This window comes from Cucurbita moschata, unplaced genomic scaffold (assembly GCF_002738365.1).
Source record: "Cucurbita moschata cultivar Rifu unplaced genomic scaffold, Cmos_1.0 Cmo_Scf00024, whole genome shotgun sequence".
Classification (NCBI taxonomy): Eukaryota; Viridiplantae; Streptophyta; class Magnoliopsida; order Cucurbitales; family Cucurbitaceae; genus Cucurbita; species Cucurbita moschata.
The window spans coordinates 848,656-862,728 of NW_019268540.1; the positions used below are offsets into that span (position 1 = coordinate 848,656).

At 36.7% G+C, this 14,073-nt stretch overlaps 2 protein-coding genes and 1 long non-coding RNA gene across 7 annotated transcripts in view; 2 read left to right on the forward strand and 1 right to left on the reverse strand.

Annotated features, from left to right (window-relative positions):
* The window catches only part of LOC111460637, a 15,793-nt gene extending 2,173 nt beyond the window's left edge, over positions 1-13,620 (forward strand). The window contains exons 1-4 of one of the 3 annotated variants that reach the window (XR_002713446.1): positions 11,266-11,762; positions 11,856-12,315; positions 12,397-12,474; positions 13,469-13,620. This is a non-coding gene — a long non-coding RNA (uncharacterized LOC111460637). Of the gene's footprint in view, positions 1-11,265; positions 11,763-11,855; positions 12,475-13,468 lie in introns of those variants that run through there. The other 2 variants (XR_002713447.1, XR_002713445.1) reach the window with 2 other exon arrangements.
* Positions 363-10,219, forward strand: LOC111460635 (probable helicase CHR10). Of its 3 annotated transcripts, XR_002713444.1 has the most exons (18): positions 363-713; positions 1,682-1,689; positions 2,553-2,631; positions 2,739-2,896; positions 2,998-3,126; positions 3,846-4,026; positions 4,476-4,611; positions 4,690-4,807; positions 5,193-5,282; positions 5,933-6,040; positions 6,152-6,346; positions 7,157-7,282; positions 7,357-8,021; positions 8,547-8,689; positions 9,101-9,259; positions 9,415-9,529; positions 9,601-9,702; positions 9,782-10,219. XR_002713444.1 is itself a non-coding variant. In XM_023103842.1 (17 exons), exons 1-17 carry the CDS (start codon positions 533-535, stop codon positions 9,623-9,625), a joined length of 2,616 nt encoding a protein of 871 aa, XP_022959610.1. In that variant the 5' UTR covers positions 363-532; the 3' UTR covers positions 9,626-9,770. The 3 variants fall into 3 exon arrangements, 2 of the variants coding, with proteins under 2 accessions (XP_022959610.1, XP_022959611.1); XM_023103842.1 differs by lacking the exon at positions 9,782-10,219 and having other exon boundaries at positions 9,601-9,770; XM_023103843.1 differs by lacking the exon at positions 9,782-10,219 and having other exon boundaries at positions 633-713; positions 1,682-1,844; positions 9,601-9,770.
* The window catches only part of LOC111460636 (autophagy-related protein 3-like), a 9,837-nt gene continuing 6,707 nt past the window's right edge, over positions 10,944-14,073 (reverse strand). The window contains exons 10-11 of the mRNA XM_023103844.1: positions 13,772-13,792; positions 10,944-11,259 (exon numbers count right to left, since the gene is read on the reverse strand). The gene's annotated coding sequence lies outside the window, so the exon portion shown is untranslated. The remainder of the gene's footprint in view (positions 11,260-13,771; positions 13,793-14,073) is intronic.

The window sequence follows — 14,073 nt, forward strand, 5'->3', positions numbered from 1 at the left end:
TTTTTTTTTTTTTTTTTTTTTTTTTTTTTTTTTTTTTTTTTTTTTTTTTTTTTTTTTTTTTTTTTTTTTGTTCTTTAACCTTTTCTTTTCTCATTTATATTAATTTGAAATAATATGCCGGTTCGGTTTTAGTGGATCGGGTTAGCGGTTCGATTTAGAAAATGTTAGACCGAAGGCTACTCGGTCGGGTTCGGTTACTTGAATAAACCGAATAAATAAAAGTAAGAAAATTAATTTTATAGTTTTAATTTAAACTAAAAATTAATAATTTAGGAGTTCGATAAATAAAAAATTATAAACTAATATATTTTTTTAATATAAAATAGAGAAAAAAGAAAAAACTTCTTTGGGAAGAAAAATGTCTCAACTTTGGCGCGCAACGTGTTGAATGAAATTTGATCCTTGTAGACAGACTGACATTAATCGCGGCGACCTTTGATCGGAGAACACTCCGTGCGCCGCCGCACGGCAGTTGAAGTTGTAGTCGAGTCTCCATTGGCACGTTTCCTTTTGGTGAGGATTTGAGAGAGTGATGAATTACGAGAGAAGGCTAAAAGCAGCGGCGAAGCTCATACTTCTCCATGATTCTGAGTCCGACAACTCCCCGAAGTCCTGCCCGGACGTCGGAGTTACGGCGACTCTGAAGCCCTACCAAGTCGAAGGAGTTCTATGGCTAATTCGGCGATATCATCTTGGCGTCAACGTTATTCTTGGTTATACTTCCATCTCACTTTTAGGAACTTTTGATGTTGAATGAGTTGACGAAACCGAATTTTTTTTCATGTACAATTTGAAACTGGTTGACACAAATCTTACCTAATAAGGTCGTATATACTCTGTGTTGTTAGATTATCCCTTCATTTCGTACTAGCCGCCGCGATTTGAAAATCTTCTGATTTAAGAAGCCATATTAATTTGAACAGACTCTACAGCAAGTCGCAGTAGCCAACTGACAAGAATTTTGACGTTGATTCTATATTTTTTATTTCATCATTTCTCCTAGTTGTATTAATTTGATATCCAATGTTTTGACTGAAATTTTACTCTATATTCATATCCAAATCTTGAATATAATAAAAATTTCTGACAACGCTATTTTGGTCTTCGAGTTCTAGAAATTTACCGTAATGAGTTCAGTATCTTCGGCTCAAATGTGCTCTGTTCAAGGCTGTAGATGCTAAAGTTTCTGCGTACTTTGTACTTCATCCATGCTTTCCTATCCGTTTGTAATCATATTCTCTGATTGTTGCAACTTCGCAAAGCAAATAACCTGTTTAAAATTCAACTTTTGTTGGCATATTGAATTTTGCTCTAATTTTAAATATTGATGCACTGTAAAGGTGGCATGTCGTATAAATTTTGTGTGCACAATCTTTGTTAAGAAGTTATTTTCTTTTCTAATGCTTGCGTTTTCAATCTTGTAGGATTTTAGCTGTTTGTGCGCTGTCTTTTGCTTGCTTTTTTGAACATTTAGAAAGTACTTAATATTTCAATTCAATGTAGAGTGGGTTAATATGTTGAAGGGAATTCTACTTTGCACGAACCTGGAGTTTTGAATGAAATTCTTCTGCACGTAATTTACAATAGTGATTCTTTTCCTTTTTTGAATTTTATATGCAGTTTTTTACTTACGTTTTGGTTAGAAAGTGCATGTTGATAATGACCTTTTTTTCTCCTCCAGGTGATGAGGTATGGTTTCTTTACCATCACGATGTTGGAGTGCGGTTGCATTACATTCAATGCACTTTATGCTTGAAAATAATCCTTGAGATTTGGGATTGTGCTTGGGCACTTTTGATGTCCAATGTTGATTCACATATTGCAAACTTTTTATTTTCTTGGAGGTGAGAAATGCACAAAGATATCCTTAAAGTAAAGTGAGGTGATGTTTTGAAATGAGAAAATTATGTACGTAAGTAGAGAATACACTATACCATATCATTATATGAAATTTATGATTTTTCATCAACACGGTTGGTGACAACATGACAATCTGACAATCGAATAGGATACATTAGTTAAGTTTCTCAATGACATGATTGAGCATAAATTTATATTTTTCCTTAATATTAGATGGTGTACACATCCCTCCTTTTAGATCTAGTGGAAAATCCATATGGTCATTAGTAGGGAGAATGTTGGTGTCCTTTGTCGATCCGGAATGTCTTTTGGTCATGTGATCCTTCTTTTAAGTTTGGCTTACTTATTGTTTCAATAATTTGGTTCGGCTTGGTTTGTCCCCTTTACTATCCAAATGAAGATTATCTCCACATATTCACTAAAGTGTTAGCACAAGCTTCTCTCCTTATTCAAAGATTCATGGGTTTCCTCCTGTAGTTTGAAGGGTTTTCTTCATAAGCTTATCGTTGGTCTACTTCTTAACAAAAATCAATATGTGATTTTTCCCTGAATAACAATACCCTTGTCTCTTCTCTCATTTTGGTTTACTCATTACATTTTTAAAAATAACAATGATGATTTTTCCTTCCTAAAGTTTTATTCATTTTTTTCCTTTTTATTTCTATGCACCTATTTAAATGAGTTATGAACAGATGGGGCTGGGGAAGACATTGCAAGCTATTTCTTTTCTGAGTTACTTGAAGGTCCATCAGATATCACCTGGCCCATTTTGTGAGAACATCTTTCTGTTGTATTGTATTATTGATTTTAAAAACATTGGATCAGTTACTTGAGCACAGATTTGATTGACATGCCTTTTTGTTTATGATTTTCCATAGTGGTATTATGTCCTTTGAGCGTTACAGATGGTTGGGCATCTGAGATTGTCAGATTTGCTCCGCATCTAAATGTTCTTCAGTATGTTGGAGATAAAGAAACTCGACGAAATTCTCGCAGGCGCATTTTTGAGCATGCAACATCACAATCAGTGACTGATGTGAGTTGATGGCATTATATGCATTGTTCTCTTGAAGAAAAGGTCTTTTGAATTGAATATGGTGTGTTTTTTATTTGTTAAGCATTTGGAGATATTGACAGGTCGTGTTCCCTTTTGATGTTCTGTTGACAACGTATGACATAGCATTGATAGATCAAGACTTCCTCTCTCAGATAGCCTGGCAATATGCTGTCATTGATGAAGCACAGAGACTTAAAAACCCTTCAAGTGTACGTAAAGGCATCCTATACTCCCTCTTTTTACTCTTGAACATATACTACCCTAATTATACATTTTATTAACTACGGTTCCCATGTACATGTCTAATAAATGAAATATCATCGAGGTTTTTTTCTCACTCTCACTTTTTATAAGATTACAAACAGAACTTAAATATCAGAACCTTTATTTTTTTTTATGTTGGTCAATCTGTCTACAAATGGCTACATAATTGAGTTTTACTATGCGTGGAAAATGACCTTGTTAAGGTAATCTTTCTAATATTCTTCCTTCTGAGTAGATAAGTTCAACTTCCTTCCGAATTATTGGTGGAGAGGAATTTGAGAATGTTTGAAAACAAACAACTTCCTTGGTTTGATGGTTGAATTCTGCAAGAATGAAAGCTTCTTCATGATGCTCTCTCTCCAAGCTTTTTGATACCTTTTCTTTACAGGATATTTACTTGAGTGGGGATGCATTTAATTCTTCTTTGTAAATTTTGTAATTTTCCGTTTTCTTTTCAATTGTTCTGAAGTTTGTATTTTTTATGCATTAGTCTATTTTCATTTCTTCAATGAAAAGCTTCGTTTCTTTAGAGTAGATAAGTTCACACATCTAATTATTTGAGTCAGCTAGTTTCTTGAGTTTGAAGTTACTTGCTGATTGGAAATGAAGTGTTTCCTCTTTTACAGTTCTTATTGCATAGATGTGTAATATTATGTGAAAACAGGTTCTGTACAATGTACTTAAAGAGCGTTTTCTTATCCCGAGGCGGTTATTGATGACTGGAACTCCTATTCAGAACAATCTCAGTGAACTTTGGGCCTTATTGCATTTCTGCATGCCTTCAGTGTTTGGAACACTGGATCAGTTTATTTCTACGTTCAAGGAAGCTGGAGATCTTACTTCTGGTGATCCATATTTCCTTCTATCATAACATTTTTTTGCAAGTCCTCTGGGATAACGCATGTTAGTGTAAAGAATGAATGTATATGTTATATATAAAGTTTTTGAGTTACAAATTATATTAAGCATGACAAAAGTAAATAAAAAAGAGGAATTTTGTTGGAAATGATATTTTAAAACTTTTTCTGGCATTTTACCTCTATTTTGAGTTATGAAAAATAGTTATAACATAAGAATGACTTAGGCTTCTCTTCCTCTAAATGGTTACATGTCTAGGTTTGTTGTTGCTTGAAGTAGTACAAATTCTAATTCTATTTGAGGCCGCTTATGTTCGTTTCAGTTTTGTTTGTTTAATGATCAGGACATCATTTCAATTTGGATCATACAGTTGGAAGAGGTAGAAGGAAGCCATGTATTTTCTAAATCCATAAGTGCATCTGTTTGTTATTTATAGGTAATGGAAAAATTCATGGAAATGGGCAATTTAAGAGTTTAAAGTATATACTATCAGCCTTCCTTTTGAGAAGAACAAAAGCCAAGCTTAGTGAATCTGGAGTTCTGTTGCTCCCACCACTTACTGAGATAACAGTGTAAGCATTGTGCTAACTGCTTTATAGATACTCATATAATTTGTTAAAGTTTAATATCTGATTGCTTTTTTCCTATAGGATGGTACCATTGGTTAACCTTCAAAGAAAGGTCTATATGTCGATATTGAGGAAGGAGCTGCCTAAACTACTTGCACTTTCTTCTGGATCCTCAAATCACCAATCTTTACAGAATGTCGTATGTCATTTTCATGAACTTCTATGCTTCACTCTAAGTCAGTTAGTTATGGTTGGTGAATGACTGTTTACGATAGGTCAGTGCCAGGATTTCTTGGTCTTGAGTTAACTGAGAATAGTGACTGATTTTTTGCCCCTTCTTAGGTGTCTTCAGTTATAATGAAATAGTTTAAGGCAACAGGTTCTACATGATTGCATAAAATCTAACAACTTATCTTTCATTTTGTTAATGTTTTTCTTCTCACATTATTTTATGGATGAAAATTTTGTGTTAAAATTGTCAAATAAGTGATGATACTTTTGTCAAACAGCTATTGGCGAACTGTATTGTGGTGTTCTTGTGTAACTGCGAATATTGTTTGAATTTTTTTGCTCTTGCTCTGCAGGTGATGCAACTTCGAAAAGCTTGTAGCCATCCTTATCTTTTTCCTGGTATTGAGCCTGAACCTTATGAAGAAGGCGAGCACCTGGTTCAGGTAGCTTGTTCTTTATTTTGTTACTACATGTCAGTGCGTTTATAGGGTAGAGAGAGAAGGGGAAGGGACAGTAGTCTGCGCTTTCTTTATTTGTGAATGTGGGAGTAGCCATTTTTTGAAAAACCAAAAAAAAAAAAATATACTTTCTTAAAGTTTAACCTTCTGGATGAGTTACACTTCTGCTCCGTAAATTTAAAATACTTATGATGTCATGTCAGAATTATTAATATTATAAAAGTGTAAAAGTGTGAAGTGCGTGGTAAGCTTTTCGTTTCTTGCATCTAATGGAAAAATAACAAAAGAGATCAAGTGGAACTATTTTGGCAAATTTAGGGTTAAATTGTATGGTTTCAAAATTTAGGAATTGAATAGACATGAACAAACACAAAGAAAGTTCAAGAGCTAAAATTGTAATTTTTTATTAATTTATTTTTTATCTTGTTAATTTGTGTGTGATTGATCTCGGTAAAGTTCTTACAAGACAATTTCTGCATGGGTTTACTTTCTAATCTCAAATACGTTTGCCTGATTCTAGAAGAAGCGGATGTGAGTTCTATATCTCATTAGTTTCAAATTATTGAGAATTTCCATCTTTATTTTCTGCCTTTTCTAACTTTCCAATTGCTTTTGGTTCATGACCTTCTAATCAGGCTAGCGGCAAGCTTGTGATTCTAGATCAAGTACTTCAGAAACTACATGAGTCTGGACATCGTGTGCTCTTATTTGCTCAGATGACCCATACACTTGATATATTACAGGTTTGAGGTCCCTCTGAACAGCTTCACAGATATTAACTTGCGTTGCCATTTAGCATTATCAATGATTTTATGATTAATGTTAGAGCATCATCTATTTTCCTCACATATTAGGACTTCTTGGAGTTGCGGAATTTTTCCTATGAGCGTCTTGATGGATCAATTCGAGCCGAGGAGCGTTTTGCTGCAATCAGGAGCTTCAGCTTGAACTGTAGTGGGAGTTCTCAAACAACCCGTAATGATGCATTTGTTTTTTTGATCTCAACAAGAGCCGGGGGAGTTGGTTTGAATCTAGTATCAGCTGATACGGTGAGCTTTAACTTTTTATATGTTTTATATGAACTTAATTATCGTACTTTGACTTTTTATATGTTTTATATGAATTTAGAATAGTGATTTTATGAGGCTATTGTTACGGTAATAAGTTAATGGGCCAATTTTCTGTAGTAACTAGCAATTATGGGTTAATTCAAGTCATATGAAATAAATGAGTCCTTTATCTTATGAGTGGATAGCAAGTTTATTTAGGTATTTTAATTCAGATGAACTAAATTTTTAAGCAGAAATGAAATAATTAACTTTTCAAAACTAATGATGGTTAATCTTTTGCTGGCATCGACATCTTAGTTATTTTAGCATGCAATGTGGAAGTAAGCGTTGAACCGAGCCTCTACCCCTGATAATTTTCTGATTTCAGTGGTTGATGAATGGTTGGATGAACTTTAAGGCGCTACAATATTTTAAAAAATAGATCTCGAGTCGGGTTATCATTAGATTTAGGCTTCGTCAAGGGACGATCCGAAAAACAATTTTTTGTACTCGTGAGGGTCACTATGAGTTTTTTGTGATAGCCATTTCTGGTCCCTCTATTTAAAATGTATTTCTCGCCAGTACTCTACCTTAAATTTTCAATTAACACAACACTTCTCATGCAAACCAGAAGACTACACATTTTCATCAGTATTATCATTCTCATCCAAGCACATGCTTTTATAATTGTTAATGCTTAGTTTTGTTTATTCATAATTCTTCATCATATTGTAGGTTATATATATTCGATGAAGAAGATGATTGTTATTACTCACTTCTTTTTATCCATTAATGTTCATCATATTGTAGGTTATATTCTATGAACAAGATTGGAATCCACAGGTGGACAAGCAAGCTTTACAAAGGGCACATCGAATTGGTCAAATAAATCATGTGTTGTCTATAAACTTAGTTACAGCCCAAACTATCGAAGAAGTAAGATCTGCCACGTAATATTTGAAACAAACGTGATCGTCTTAGTTATTTGTGATTCTAGTTTCTTTATGCAGGTTATTATGCGTAGGGCGGAAAGAAAGTTACAACTTAGCAAAAACGTTATTGGTGAAGATTATATAGATGAGGAAACAGAAGAAATTGCAGGGAATGAAACTGGTGACTTGAGATCGATCATATTTGGGTTACGTATTTTTGATCAAGGTCAAATGGACAATGAAAAATCAGGGGAGTTTGAGGCGTCAAATGTCAGTGCAATGGCTGAAAAAGTTGTTGCAGTACGCCATAAAAAAGTATCAAACAAGGATGATGCAAGCTTTTTGGTCAATACAATGACTTTATCAAATGGTTGTGATCTTTCTATTCGAGAAGGTACTACCTCGGTCAATTTTGACCCAGGCCTTGATGAGGCATCGTATCGTTCTTGGGTAGAGAAGTTCAAGGAAGCATCCCATTCTGGTGCTAACCAAATCATGGAGTTGGAAAACCGGAAAGCTTTATCTAGAGATAAGAGCCTAAAACTTGAGGCTGTAAAGAAGAAAGCAGAAGAAAAGAAACTGGCAAAATGGGAAGCCCTTGGATACCATTCGTTATCTGTTGAAGACCCAATCTTGCCTCTTGATAGTGATCCAATTTCGGATTCTGGCTCTGTTCATTTTGTCTATGGGGACTGCACACATCCGTCATTGAATTGTATATCTGAGCCTACAATCATATTCAGGTTTGAGGTTTATGGCTTTGTAATATGGGCAATTCCTTGATTATCCTATCACGTACAAGTTAACCTTGGTGCCTTTTTGTTTTCTTTTCTTCGATTGTGTAAAGTGAATAGTTTTTCCAAATCCAAACTAGCTGTGACTTGAAATAACTAAAACAACTAGAAGCATTATCTACCAGTGAAAAATGGTTCAGGCTAGAAAAACACAATTAATGACCAGATCTTATGAAAAATGGTACCGTGAACTTCCAAACCAAGTGAAAACATCCTGCAAGCCAACATGAAAGTAATAGAAGTTGTGCTGTTGATCATGACCAACTGGAGAATCTATCATCCTTTTAGATGAACCTCTAGTCATCAAAACTGTGTTTCGATCATCTATGCCGAAGTCATTTATTCAGGGGGATGAGAAACAATAGTTTCCTTTTTTAATCATTGTTATGCTTCTTTTTGTTTATTTTGTTTTTGTGGGGATGAGAAAAAGAGGCAATGATCTTTATCTGTTCCACTTATTGTATCTATTCACAGTTGTGTTGACGATTCTGGAAGCTGGGGGCATGGCGGAATGTTTGATGCTCTGGCAAAGCTTTCTGATAGCATCCCTTCTGCCTATGAACGAGCTTCTGAATTTAGGGACCTACATCTTGGTGATCTTCATCTCATAAAACTCGGTCAGTGTTTTGCTTTTGCTCGGTGCTATGATCATGATACAAGTTGCTCCATGTTGTTTGACTATAATTTGTTTTCTTTTTAGATGACAAATTGAGTTAAAATCACCCAAACACCAAGAGGTGAATTACATGAAAGTTATCCTTTAGAAATTATAGTTACTTCTACAAACATAAAGGATTCGATGTGAGTCGTACCGACCGACCCCTTACTACTTCTACTACTTTTTCATTGCATATAACTAACTAGCTTGACTACCCGAATTACCGCTCGAGTTTTCACATTTCTGTATTGACAAGCTCACAGAAGGAATCTCAATAGAATCCAACATAAAATAGCTTAAGAGGGGAGGTAGGACTATATTCCCAAAATGGTCTTCTTATTCCTGTTTGTTTCCCTTCTTGGTAATGCAGAGGACAACAAACAAGAGAGTGATAAAGCTCCTCAATGGGTTGCTTTGGGTGTTGTACAATCTTATAATCCGAGGCGGAAAGTCCCCAGAAGCAAGATTTCTCTTCCAGATTTGGAGAACTGCATATTAAAAGCATCATCTGCAGCGTCGCAACATTCTGGTAACCATTGCTACATTTAGTTCATGAATATGCATACCTGCTGGCCCTTCACGTTTTCTTCTGTTTTGTTCCTTCGATCTGAACAAGTTTCCTCAATATGCCAATTGTTTCTGTCATTCTATTGAAATTGTTGTTATTCATTTCTTTTCTAAAAGCTTCAATCCACATGCCGCGTATTGGTTACCAAGACGGATCAGATCGCTCCGAGTGGTACACCGTGGAACGTCTTCTCCGAAAATACGCCTCCATCTACAGCATTAAAATCCATGTGTATGATTCTCTTTGCTTGCCTTTTGCATGATTTCTATGTTGGTGCTGATGTAAGTTGGATTTTCTTGCAGGTACTACTACCGGAGGACATCTTGAAACTTTCCAAACTTGGATGGCCGTTCGTGGCAGATGTTTGCATGTATATATACATGTTCTAGAGTACCTTCCAAGAGGTTTTCTGGATTAGAATCTTCCACTTTTTATTTCAGCACCTCTAATATTTGTGTTATTACTGTTCTTTTTTTCAATTAGAAACTAAGCCAATGGAGCAAAAAGAAACAGTGCCTCCGACATTGTCTGAGGACACACGCCGGTGGATACAAGTGCATGTGCTGACCGATGCTTGGTTCGGTTGCATGCTTGGCTTGACAACGAACCCTTTTTTATACATACCACACTGCTGCTAAACTAACCACACAACCCCTCGAACTCCAAAGTACAGAAAAAATCAAACTTCCATGCTTGGAATCAAAGTTCAGTCCCAACATAAACACTCGTCCAAACCATGCTTATTGTATATTGAAATAGATAAAACATCCATCATATTCAACATTCGGGCCAAAGCTGACAATATCTACTAACGGTGAGTTTAGACGATTACTAATGGTATTAGAGTTAGACATTGGGTGATGTGTCAGCAATGACGTTAGGCCTCCAAAAGAGTGGATTGTGAGATCGCATATGGTTGAAAAGGGAACGAAGCATTCTTTAGAATAAAGGTGTGAAAACTTTTTTAACATACGTGTAATGCGCAATATTTGTTAATAGTGAACTTGAATTGTTACAATATTGTACATCAAGTCTAAGTCTTAGTTGTTGAAGATGTTGGCGAACGTTTAGTATAAAAATATTTGGATCATTTACCTAAGAGAAATTTTCATTCCCTACAAATTTCATAAAAATATTTCTTTTTTCAAATTTAACAAGGGGAAAACTAATTCAAAGTGAGTCCATTGCAAATGATCTATACGTTGCTTTTCAAATTTAAAAGGTCTAAATTTCACTTTCAATGGTGATTTTAGTGGTTTTATATAAAAAGTGGACAATTTGAAAAAGAAATCAAATGACACTAGAATCATAATTCAAAACCCTAAACCCTCCTTTCACCTTAAACCCTCCTTTTCACCATAAACCCTAAACCCTAAATCCTCCTTTCACTATTTATCATCTAAACCCTAAATCCTCCTTTCACTATTTATCATCTAAACCCTAAAACCTCCTTTCACTATTTATCATCCGTCTCGTGTCAAACCAAATATAACTTTATTACCTGACAGGACTCCACATACAATCATAATTCAAAATTGGATGACATAATCAAACTTTTTAAAAAAGCTAAATTTAAAGGTTTGAAGGTTTTATTTGCAAGGGAACCAAATAAAAATCAAGAACCTGAACAGAGATTGTTAAAAGGTATTATAGCAACAGTGGTATATTCAATCACTTCCTTTTTCCAATAAGAGGAATCATTTTTTGCTGCAATAGTTCAGTAGCAAACAAATTTCCATATAGCAGAATACAGTTAAGGAGCAAGTGTCAGCTCCATGGTTAAGTTACAGAGAATCACAAAGAATCCTTATGCCCAAACTAAGACTGACAGAAAGCAACGGGAAGATTAGACTTCCAAAAGACAAAAGTATTTCCAGAGGGTACCATTTAGATCCCAGGTTGTGTATGTACAATGAGCAGAGTGTCAGCCTGCATTTACAGAAACATCAGATGTGAAATACTGTAATACCCGAGCCTCAATTGAAAGTTTAAAATCTAAGTTTACCTTAAAAGTCGATCTCTCTCAATTTTAGTGAAGGTCTTAAAGACCAAAATCCGAGATGAGACGGAAGAGAAAAATGATGAGGAATAAAAGAACTTAAGAAAAATATAAAAGAAAAATGATAGAAAATTAAAAGGATGGTGAAGGTTAATCCCTGGAGGGTAATTTGGTCATTATACCCTCTTTTTTTTAGTAACATACAAATAAAAGAGAAAAAGAAAAAATAAAGGGGAAAAAGGAAGAGAAGGAGAAAGGACAGAAAGAAAAGAATGTAAATAGTGAGAGAAAGAAAATTATAGAGAGAGAAGGAAAGTTCTAGAGAGAGAGGGAGGTAACCGCCGCTCCGGCCACGAGGAGTCCGGTTCCGGCCGAGCCTTCAGGAAAACTTCACAGAACTTAGAGAAGAACATTCTTAACCTTTAGATCGTCCAAAACCATCCAGAAACGAGGAAAAATCTAAAGGTAAAGTTCTTGAATCCAGATTCTCGAAATTGCTTTAGATCTGTGAGATCTAGTAAGAGTTAGAGCCTGAAATTTGAGTATGTTAATCTACAGAGGATTACGCTCAAAACCTGTGAAGGAGGTTGTAATCGATTCAGATCGGAAATGGGAGTTCGACGTTCGTCAAAGAGGAGAAAGGAGGAGGAGGATGCGCTTCGCCGGAGAAGAAGGGCCACGTGTCGAGCGTCCATTGGAGACGAAAAAAATCAAAGAAATACTTCGCGTCGGGCGGGATTCGATGGCCGGCGGCCCGCTACTCGAGTTTGCGACCCGATGACCCGCGCGCAACCCGGACCACCGACCCGGTTTCGCGTTGCCACGCGTCAGCGTAAACAAACTTGAATGTCCAGCGCGCCCTTCCGGTTTCGAACCAACGACCTCGACCTCGGCTGACCGTTTATCGGGCGCCACGTGGCAACACCTCAGCGCGCGTCTCCCCTCCCTCATGCGCGTCCGTACGCGCGCGTGGCCGTGCGCGTGTAGCACCTTCCCCAGGCGCGTGAGAGCGCGTGAGGTGCTGTTTTCAGCCCGTTCGATTTCTGTTTGCCCGATTTCCCTCCGACTCCAACTCTAACCCTATTTTTATATGGAATAGGGTTTAAATGGGAAAATTCAACATTTGTGGACACTCTATTGGTGTAGAAATGCTCAACGAAGAACACGCGTCAATCGGGTAAGTCACCACCCGGTATTTAGGAAGAAATACTTGTAGGGTTCGCTTGGATTGTATGTATGCATGTTAGTAATTTTTGCCTTAAATTAGCTCTCCATGAATGAGATTAATTAGATGGATTGTTATGATGTGTTGGGTGAATTATCTGAGTGTTGCTTGTATGCCTTAAGCTTCCGTTGTACGTATGCATGCGTTTAATTTATGTTAGAATTGTGTATGCCGGGTTTTGGGTGCTTGATGGACGAATTCGCCCCATTGAACGCGAACCTCGTGCTCTGGGTGCTTGATGGAGGTCATCGCCCCGTTGAGCCGGTATGCCTAGTTTGCATGAATTACATACTATGATGTTAGAAGAAGATTGCATGCACCCTCTGTTAATTGCTAGGGCCTATTTCTGTGATAAGATTAGGGAATTTCTTTTAGGAGCGATATGCTGCTCTAGACAGACTTAATTTTCCCCTAGAAACTTAGCGGTTCACCACGGTAAGAAAGTACCTAAGGGGGTTCATAGATTGCTAGCGTGAGAACGGTATCTATAGCTTCGTGGGAGGACCAAGGGTCCCTGATCAGCCCTTACTGTTCTTAGCCATTTCGCATGGGAAATGTGTCCCCACGTCGTACAGCCCATTAGCTGCATGGGAACGGGTTGGGTCGCGCCCACCATAGGAGAACTATATGGGCGTAGGGGTATTCAGCACACCCCTAGGCTAGGTACCATGTAGTTCTAGATAGCCATGTAGAGGTAGCGCCTCATAGAGAGATACCGACCATATTAGCTGGGCATAAGGAACCTCTAGGTGACTAATGAAAGGACGATGAACCGGTGAAACCCAAGGGGCAAGCCCCGATAGACTAAGGTTAGAACCCAATGTCCTAGAACCGAATTAGGGAACCGTGGGAGTTCTGTTAAATTAAGATGCGAAGAGAGCCTACAAGTAGGTGGCTTACTGAGTATAATTTTTATACTCATCCCGTTCTCATTTATTTTTCTCAGGTGTTCACTGGCTGCTGGTCGAGGTAGAGGAGCGTTTGAGAGTTGTACAGTCACAGAGGGGGTCGTTCCGGAGCGTCAGTCCCTTTTCGGTCTTTTAGAGTCTTTTGTATTTCATTTTATATTTGCAATTTCTTTTGTAATAATTAACAAACGAAATTTCTCTCTTTTGTTTTAATTCAAAGTATTTTTATATTTTTACTTTGGTTTTTCTTTTCTTCTACTTTCTTTTTGTTTGTTTTCGATTTCGCCTTTTGGTTCACGGTCTGATTTTCGAAGCCTCGAAAATCGAGTCGTGACAAATACCCCACATATGTATAATCAGACCTGCATAGTTCAAAAATGTTCAAGAGTCAGCCCGGATTTGAGTAACAACCATTGAAAACAATAAAGAAATGTCAGTCTATTATTGACTAGTTGACATGGTCGACCTGGAGAGGAGCACTTTACTTTAAGGCGTGCCCCAACATTACCAGCATATAGTTTTATAGTTAGAACCATATACGAAATGTCAGTCAACGAGTCATGGATCAGGCTATATCAGGTATTCCAACTATTAGTAGTGCTATAAATTCACAAATGATCAAAAAAAAAAAAAAAAGTTTTAA